The 9,125-nt window shown below is 52.5% G+C and overlaps 2 protein-coding genes across 2 annotated transcripts in view; one reads left to right on the forward strand and one right to left on the reverse strand.

The window, feature by feature from the left end:
- The window catches only part of ETH_00005835 (uncharacterized protein), a gene marked incomplete at both ends in the record, with an annotated part of 1,692 nt that extends 398 nt beyond the window's left edge, over positions 1–1,294 (forward strand). Inside the window, one exon of the mRNA XM_013376303.1 lies at positions 339–1,294. Coding sequence (XP_013231757.1) covers positions 339–1,294 — 956 coding nt within the window. The remainder of the gene's footprint in view (positions 1–338) is intronic.
- A 4,815-nt stretch (positions 1,295–6,109) lies between these two features.
- ETH_00005840 (uncharacterized protein) lies at positions 6,110–7,828 on the reverse strand (the record flags this gene model as incomplete). Its single annotated transcript, XM_013376304.1, has 1 exon — positions 6,110–7,828. The coding sequence occupies one exon, from the start codon at positions 7,826–7,828 to the stop codon at positions 6,110–6,112; it is 1,719 nt and encodes a 572-aa protein (XP_013231758.1).
- Positions 7,829–9,125: the final 1,297 nt, after the last annotated feature.

Here is a 9,125-nt window from a genome sequence, read left to right on the forward strand (position 1 = left end):
CCCGGGGGCCCCCGGGGGCCCCCGGGCTGCTGGGGGCCCCCGGGCTGCTGGGGGGCCCCCGGGGGGCCCCCCTTCGGAGGGCGGGGTGGGTTTGGGGGGCCCCTTTTATGGGAAGTTGTGGGGCCAGTCGACGGACTACTTTATAGAGTGCAGTTTGGAAAGTGGGGACTTGTTGTTTATAAAAAGAGATTTGCAAACTTTGTCTTTTTTTGCTGCTGCTAGTCTCTGGCTGCGGCGGGCTGTGGGGCAGCAGCAGTTTGACGAAGTGGCTGTGCTGCTGCAGCAGCAGCAGCGGCGCTTCGTGGTGTCTGTACACCCCGCGGGGGGGCTTGCTGCAGTGCCCTACGCTGACTTCTTAGCAGCAGATCGCTTTTCTCTTGTTGCTGCTAAACGCATGCGCTGTTCTGCTGCTGTGCGCAAAAGGGTCGCAGACGCTTTGCTGCAGGCCTGCGCCTCCAGCAGCAGCAGCAGCAGCAGCAGCATTCCCGCAAGCATCAGCAGCAGCAGCAGCAGCAGCAGCAGCAGCAACGGGGTAAATCTGTGTTTTTCCTCGTCTCGTGTCTCTCAGTTGTGTTCTGCTGCAGCAGAATTGCTGCGGCGTTTGGGTTTTTCTCGGGGTTGCGATGCAGCGCAGCAGCTGCTGCTGCTGTCTTCTCGAGCTGCTGCATGCGAAGTGATGCAGCAGCGCCTGCGTGAAGTTAGAGACGAGCTCGCCTCCCCAGAGCTGCTGCAGCAGGAGCAGCAGCAGCAGAAGCGGCAGGAGAAACAGCAGCAGAAGGAGCAGCGGCAGCAGCAGCAGCAGCAGCAAGAGGAACAACCAAGTCGCGCTGAAGCTCTGGAGGAAATAAACCAAATGCTTGCAGCACTATCTAAAGAGCACGCAGAGTATGACGAAGCCATATCGCGGATGAGCAGCAGCAGCAGCAACAGCAGCAGCAGCAGCAACAGCAGCAGCAGGAGGTGCTTGACAGCCGCAGAGTTTGTGGTGCGAGTGCTGCAGGCAGCTTCGCTGCTGCCGTTGCAGCAGCCAGCGTGGCGGTGGACTGTGGGGGATTTGCTGTCAGTAGGGAACCTGCTTCCTCAAAAGGAGCAGCAGCAGCAGCAGCAGCAGCAGCGGGGTGAGAAGGGGCGGCAGCAGCAGGAGCTGGCAGCAGCAAAGCAGCTGCTGCTGCTGTGTCCCGAGTACAGTTCTTTGCTGTTCATTCGCGATGACCAGTCCGAAGCAGCTTCTGTCTTCAAGAGCGGAATGAGTGAACACAGAAACACTTTAGAAAGAGCCAAAAGGAGGCAGTAAAGTTTTGCTGCTGCTGCTGCTGCTGCAGCTGCAGCAGCAACTGCAGCACCTGCAGCAGCAACTCATAGAAACACTTTAGAAAGAGCCAAAAGGAGACAGTAAAAATTTGCTGCTGCTGCTGCTGCTGCTGCTGCTGTTGCTGCACCTGCAGCGCCTGCAGCAGCAACTCACAGAAACACCTTAGAAAGAGCCAAAAGGAGGCAGTAGGACTTTGTTGCTTCTGCTGCTGCTGCAGCAACACAGCAACTGCAGCAGCTGCAGCAGCAACTGCAACACCTGCAGCAGCTGTAGCAGCGGCTACAGCAACTGCATCAGCGACTGAAGTAGCTGCAGCAGCGGCTTGAACGCTTGCATCAGCGGCTGCAGCAGCGACTGCAGCTTAGGCTGCAGCAGCTGCAGCAGCTGCAGCAGCAGCTGCAGCAGCTGCAGCAGCAGCTGCAGCAGCAGCTGCAGCCTACGTCGAGATTCCTTAGCAGGTGGCACTAAGCGGAAGAGTCACTTGCAGGGTGTGAGCCCTGCTGCTGCATGCGTCGGGAGCTGCTGCTGCATGCATTGGAAGCTGCTGCTGCTTCTGCTGCTGCGCTGCGCTGCAGCACACTTCCTAAGAAAGCCGCTGAGTGCAGCAATTTGAAAAGTTTGAAGAGTTTGTCTGACTGGGAATTGCTGCTGAAATCCTTTAATAAACCCCAGCAGCAAACTCGGAAGACTTCCGATTTTGCTGCTTCCAAAAGTCCTTGCTGCAGCAGCAAAATTCAACTTTTGAAAACTTCGAATCTTTTTCTCGGGCTTGCATCCAAGCAGACATTTATATTTTCCTTCTTTGTTTCATCCCATTATGTTTCTTCCATTTGCTTTTTTCCGGGGACTTAATTCAATTTCAAGAAACACTTTTTGTCGCCTTTGTCACATTTTTTGTTTGTTTTCAAAATAGCCTTCAGAAATTGAAAGAATGTCCTTTTTGTTTTTAGAAAAGTCTTCGGAAGTTGAAAGAGCGTTCTGTCTTTTTTGTCTGTTTTTAGAACAGTACTCGCAAGTGGAAATTTTCGTCTTCTTTGTTTTTTTGAATAGTTTTCAGAAGTTGAAAATTTTGTCTTTTGTGTTTGCCTTTAGAATAGTCTTCAGAGGTTGAAATTTTTGTCTTTTTTTATTTTCAGAATAGTCTTTAGAAGTTGAAGTTTCTTTTTTGTTTGCTTCTAGAATAGTCTTCAGAACTTGAAGTTTCTTTTTGAATGTTTTTAGAAGAGTATTATATCTCTTTTGCACGTTTGTAGTTTTTGCAGCAATGGGTAGCCAAAGAGCTGCTGCATTCCATTTGCTGTTTGAAGGAAAAGAGTCTGTGCTGCTTTCTTATCAACAAAGGCCAAACTTTAAGCCGAAGTTTAAAGGCGCTTAAATTTCAAAAGAATGATTGAAAATATATTAATTTCTTTGAGAGAAAAGGAAGGCACTTTTATCCAACGAAACTACCAACAGAATCCACTGGAATAACGGCACTTGCAGCACTTTAGTTGAAGATCTTTTGATGCTTTCGAAGCAAAATATCCCAAATGCAGTTATAGACAAACAGCAATCTGCAGCTGCTGCTGCGCTGCAGCAGATAAACCTGCACAGGAAGCTGCCTGGGGCTCTGGACTCTTTGCTGCAGTTCATTTGCTGCAGTTCATGTTGGGAAAAGTGCCTCTGAGGCGCAGCTTCAAAAAGGCATTTCCTAGTTCGTTTCTATTTCATGAAACTGCAGCAAATCTTTCAACAGCTGCTGCTGCTTGTTTGGGTTTCTTTCTGCAACTGAGTCAACCACTTTGATAAAAGATCTTATTCCGCCTTTTTGTAATATACCAACTCTCTTAAATGCGCCGTTTTGCTCGTTTTGAAATGGCGTAAATGCAACAGCGGGAGTTCTCGAAAGAAAAATGTTTATAGTGTAGTCTTGAAGCTCTAGATATGAATCTTTGGGGCCCCTTGGGTGTACTTTTTGGCTTTCCTTTGCTTTATTGTGTCCATAAAAGTCATGCAGTATATTTAATATTTTATTCTGTTGGTAAATGAAATGTTATATTCATATAATAGGTGAAACTCGCAGATGAGAAAGAAAAAACAAACGGAAAAGCTTGCACAAGTGTAGCCTTGAGGTCCTTCGTTCCTTCTTTTCTTTTTTTCAATTATCTTCATGTTTCCTACTCTGGCTTCATCTTAATATTTACTTTTATGTTTAAATTCTTTTCCTGTTGAGCATTTTGCCCTCAGCAGCAATAATTAAGTTCCTTCTTGAACAATTTTCTCCAAACTTGTTCAACTTCAGCGTTCTGTATTCTATGAAGCCATTTTCCTTTCGATTGTTTGATAAGTGGCTGCATTTTTTGTCTATAGCGGTGGAATAAACTTGTACTGCATATTTGTTCTTGTGCTTTCTCTTTCTTTTTGGACATTCATAAAGGACTATTTCTTGCATTTTTTGATGAGATTCCACCCACCATGGCTTTCTCTTCTTTTGCTTACACCCTAACTTGTGCAAGTATTTAAAACACTTTGTTTGATCTTTATTCTGTTTCTTTGTCTTTCCACTCATTTCTGTGTTAATCCAATCAGCAAAGGGCCCCATATAGGGGCTGGGCTTTGCCAAGTTCTCTAAGTTCAAGTTTGGAATAGACCAGTTTGTTTATTAAAAGCCTTCTACAAAAGACTGGCACTTCAAATGAACTTCAGACTGCTGCCTTATCTTACGAAAAGACTGGCGAATTAGAATTGTGGACATCCTTCTTCTTTGCATGTTTTCTTCTTTCAAAGTGGAGGCAAGGTGATGTAATTGATTAAATCTGTAAATAATTTATTTAATTTCAAATTATTTTATTTCAAACTCTGCTAATACCAGTGCTGTAGAGGATTGATGTGGCGCACTTGTGCAAAAGTGCTTTTCAGATTTCCACTTTAGCTCAATTTGAAGATGTAACCATGAGTACTGTTGCAGATTATCGAATTAATTCAAAATTATTTCAATTGAAGTTTTTTATCTTTTATTTTCGTCCCTGGGGGCCAAAAGGAAGAGTTCAAATGCCTTATTACTGAGAAGCACTTAGTCTGCAAAACAGTGATGGGGTTGTGAACTGCTGCAGCTTCGCTAGTTGATGCGAAACTCTTGAGCTGCTGCTGCTGCTGCTGTTTGCTGCTGCTGCTGCTGTTCGCTGCTGCTGCACTTGCAGGGAAATATGGCAGCCAGGCAGCTAGCAGCAACTTGAATGGATATTCCTCTTTCGGGTATTTGCAGTACTTCTGAATCCTTCAGAGGAAGCTGCAGCAGAGGAACTGCAAAAACTGTAGCTTCTTGCATTTCTTTTTTAGCGTCAAGAGTTTTATAATCATTTCTATTTTATTTTTTTGCTTTTCAAGATGAACTTCCCTCTGAAAAAAAACCAAGAGCTAACCAGCAGGCGCTGCTGCACACATTGACAGAGTTTTCTTTTTTGGGGCGATCTTTAGCAGTCAAGACTTCATTTAAAATAAATATTTGGGCTATATTCTTTCTCTGGAACTCTTCATTTAAAATAAATACTTGAATTGTATTCTTTCTCTGCAACTCAGATTCCACAAAAGTGCACTTCTGGAGTTCAGCCAGAGCCCTTTACTTGCATGCAGCTTATTTTGATTTTCTTTTCTTTTTCAAGAAATGGAATTAAACACATTTTGTTTTAAAAGTACAAATACATTCAACTCGAGCACCGCTCAGTTCTTCGGCAAACAGCTCCCGACAAGCGGCAGCAAAAATGCCATTTTTCTTCTTAAATAATTCTTGACTTAGTCTATTCCGCGTTCTTTCTGCGGAACACCTCAAAGCCCTTGGCATTGCAGCAGCAGCAGCAGCTGCTGCTGCCCCCAGCCGCAGCAGCAGCAGCGGCGGCTGCTGCTGCGGCTGCTGCCGCGAGCTGATTACGCGCTGTTACTGCCAGCTGCAGCAGCAGCAGCCGCTGCTGCTGTTGCTGCTGCTGCTGCTGCTGCTATTAGCAACTTGGGCACTTTTATTGGCGTTTGCGAAGAAGAGTTTCGAAAGTGAGTTCCATTTAGTTTCTTCAAATGCCCCAGACCTCAGCAGCAAAACAGCAAACTCCTTTCCCCCACGTGCATGCAGAGGAAGCAAAAGGCACTTCGAGGGGGGAGAAAAAACCAAGAAAGAGGCAAGCCAAGGGGCCCCCAAGAGAAGACTGCAGCCCCGCAAACAAGCTGCAGCAGTGGACCACTGGCCAGCAGCAGGGGCCTTCAAACAGTTTGCCACTTCCCCAGAGGTCTCTGTGGCCAGCCCGCCACAGCCAACAAATTCGACACAAACTGAACTTTCAGCAGTCTTTGCTGTTGCTGCTGCCGCTGCTGCTGCTGCTGCTGCAGCCCGCAACGCCTCCCCTGCCCAGTGGTCCACTGGACCACTGGACCAGTGGTCCGCTGGGTCGCCTGAAGCAGCAGAGGCCCCGGGCCCTTGCTGCGAAGGGCAGCAACTATTTCTTTCTTTGGCAGGAGGGGCAGGGGAGGAGTTGAAGAAGGACTTGTTGAATAATTGATTTCAAATTAGTTTTCGACTTCAAATTTGAAAAGCCCTCAAGTCCCTTTCTTGGAGAGGGAAAAGCCGCAAAAGCCCCTGCTGTTGCCCGCCAGCCAGCCCAAGAAAGCGCTGCATGCATGCACGCATGCAAGCCCGCACGCATGCAAGCCCGCATGCATGCAAGCCCGCATGCATGCACGCACGCACGCATGCAAGCATGCATGCATGCACGCCTGCATGCACGCATGCATGCACGCCTGCATGCATGCATGCATGCAGGGAAAGCCCCATCAGTCGGTTGCGGGGCTGAGGAGGTCTGGGAACTCTTCGGCGATTTCGGCCGCGCGAATGCGCTGGGCGCGTTGGGGGTGGAGGAGGCGGAGGATGAGCTGCTGCCACCTGAGGGGGACTTGGGCCTGCTGCAGCTGCTGCTGCGCTGCTGCTGCTGCTGCTGCTGCTGCTGCGTCGTCGGCGAGGAGCTTGCGGGCCAGGCGCGAAGCCCGCCCCAGCCAGCCGCGGCCCTCGCCCTCGCCGTAGGGCTTGCTGCTGCCGGTGAAGAGGTCGAAGAGCAGCAGCCCGAGGCCCCACAAGTTGGTGGTTTGCTGCAGCAAAATGGGCTTTGCTGCAGCAACTTCGAGCGCCAGCTCGGGCTCCAAAGCCTCAGATATGGCCCCCATCAAGTGGCTCACTGGCTCTCCAAAAGCTGCGCTGCTGCGCAAATCTCCCAAGACAAAAGTCCCGTCTTTGCGCAGGAAAAAGCTGTTCCACTGGAGGTTTGCGTGGCCCACTTTGCTGCGCTCCAGCAGCAGCACGATGTGCAGCAGCCGCCGCGCAATGTAGTTTGCTGCAGCAGCAAAAGTGCCGCGGGCCTGGCTCCGCAGCTCGCCCAGAGTCCCCAGGGGCCTCTCCGTCAAACTCAACTTGTTGAAAACATAAAACCCTTCCAAGTTGGCGAAGGGGGGGGCCCCCCGCACTCGTGCGCGCTGCAGGGGCACCAGGAGGCCCCTGTCTGCTGCTGCTGCGCTGCTGCTGCTGCTGCCCCGCGCCTGCGCTGCTGCTGCTTCGTCTTCTATCCGCGCCAGCGCCGTCCCCACCAACTCTTCTTCAGAGTCGAAGTTCAACAAACGAGCTTCACTTATTACGGGAACTTCAACAGCAAACTCTTCATTACTTTCCACGTCTTGTCCCCAAAACACCAGCAGCCGGTTGTTCGACCCCAACACCTTCACCACCCGCAGCTCCCGGGGGCCCCCCCCCTTCCCGCGGGGGCCCCTCCTCCCCAGGGGGCCCCCCGGGGGGCCCCGCGCGGGGCCGCCCTGGGGGCCCCCCGGGGGCCCCCCCGGGGGGCCCTCCGGGTCCAGCGTGAGAACCAGGCCCTCCAGAGAAGTCGCCTGGCCGTTGGACAGGGCCAGGGCCACCGCCCGGGCCCGCTGGTGTGACCACTGGTCATGGAGGGGCTCGCGGGGCCTCCAGGCCGCCAAAAGGGCCCTTTCGTTGTGCAGCAAAGGAGACAGCCAGCTCTCGAACTTGCGGAGAGGGGAGAACTCCGCGGGCCGCGCCGGGGGCGCCTGCTGCTGCTGCTGCTGCTGCTGCTGCTGCGGCGGCGGCGGCGGCAGCGGCAGCGGCGCGGCGCCCGCCCGCCGCTGCTGCGGAGGCGGCTGCAGCGCAGCGCGCCGCAGCGCGGGCAGCAGCGCGGGGGGCCCCGAAGCGAAGGCACGCGCGGGGGCCCCCAGGTCACTTCGCGCTGCAGCCCGGAGGGCCCTCCGAGTAAAACTGGCGAAGAGCACAACTCCAACGAGGCCCAAAATGAGCGAAGAGAGCTCTGGGCGGCTCCTTCGCCACCTGCGGGGAAACATGAGGAGTTTGCTGCCTTCTAAACCCTCCAGATCCTCGCCTACAGCCCCCTCCAGGCCCTGGGAGTTGCTCCCGAAGGACCCCTCCGCAGGCGCTGGCCCGTACTTGACCCCGATTCCGGCCTCCGAGACGCCCGAACCGCCTCTGGAAAACATATTTGGGGAAAAAAAGGGAAAAAAATGATCTTTTGGAGTGTCCATGCGGTCCACAGATTCCGACCGCGCGCGCCGCAGCTGTCGATACACCCGGCTACTGCGCCCTGGGCTGGTCACGGGAGCCTCGCCGCCGCAGCGCAGAGCCCCCGGGAAATAAAAACATTGGAAAACAAACAAATGAATAAAAAGGGGTTCTTTTGGCTTTTATTTCTCGAAAAACGCGCCAGCAGCCCCCGAGAACGACGGGCTGCCGCCGCCCTGCGCAGCGCCCGCAGAAAATTTGACCAATTCACACCAACTCAAGTTTCCCCCAGATGCAGACTCTCGAGGGAAGTAAATGCTCCTTTTAATTCCAAATTTAATTTTATTTTATTCAATTTTATTGAATTTATTCGAATTCCACGCAAATTCGGGAAGACCGGACGCTGGGGTTTGCAGCCCCCAACATCCCGCAGTTCAACTTCCCCGCTCCAGACACTTTCGACCTACAGGCGGCGATTAAAACATAATCATTAATTATTTAAATTAAAAATACTATTTTTTCAAATTTATTTGCTCTTCTTCCGCCCTTCTTCCCCGGAAACCGCCCCTAACTGGGGAAGACAACATATCGATGAGTACTGAGGTGTATGTACACTTAAAGCCTTTTATCTTTTTCCACACGTGGCTCCAGCTAACTGCTGCTGCGCATGCGCTATTAACAGCCGCGCAGCACTTTGAGTTCCTCTTGAAGCTAGGGAGAGCCGCTGCAGCAGCGCTGCAGCAACAGCAGCGCTGCAGCAGCAGCAGCAGCGCTGCAGACGATGCCCCGGGGCCCCTACAGCCGCGGTGGCGGCAGCAGCAGCAGGCGGCGCGCAGCAGCAGGTGCAGCAGCAGCACCTCCGCAGCAAGGCCTCCAGCCTCAGCCCTGGGGCAGCCGCTGCTCTGCTGCTAGCCACTCTAACTAGCTAGCCAGCTAGCTAGCCAGCTAGCCACCTAGCTGGAGTGCCCAGCAGCAGGCTAGTTGGGTGTCCGCGATTAAGAGCCCCAGCAGGTCTGCTGCTGCTGCTGCTGCTGTTGCTGCACTGCATGCAGCGGATGTGAGGCCCCGGGGCTTGGGCGCATGCACCCGGGGGGGCCCCTGTGCTGCAGCCCCCAGCGAAAAGCTCCACACTGGGGCCCTTGAGAGCAGCAGCAAAGGCGCTGCTGCTGCTGCTGCTGCTGTGCGGCCCCCAGCGAAGCCGCCTTGCTGCAGGGCAGCCAGGGAAGCCAGTGTGTTGATGCATGCATGCATGCATGCATGCACGCACTCATGCAT

Source organism: Eimeria tenella, genomic scaffold (genome assembly GCF_000499545.2).
Source record: "Eimeria tenella Houghton genomic scaffold, Eth_scaff33, whole genome shotgun sequence".
NCBI lineage: Eukaryota > Apicomplexa > Conoidasida > Eucoccidiorida > Eimeriidae > Eimeria > Eimeria tenella.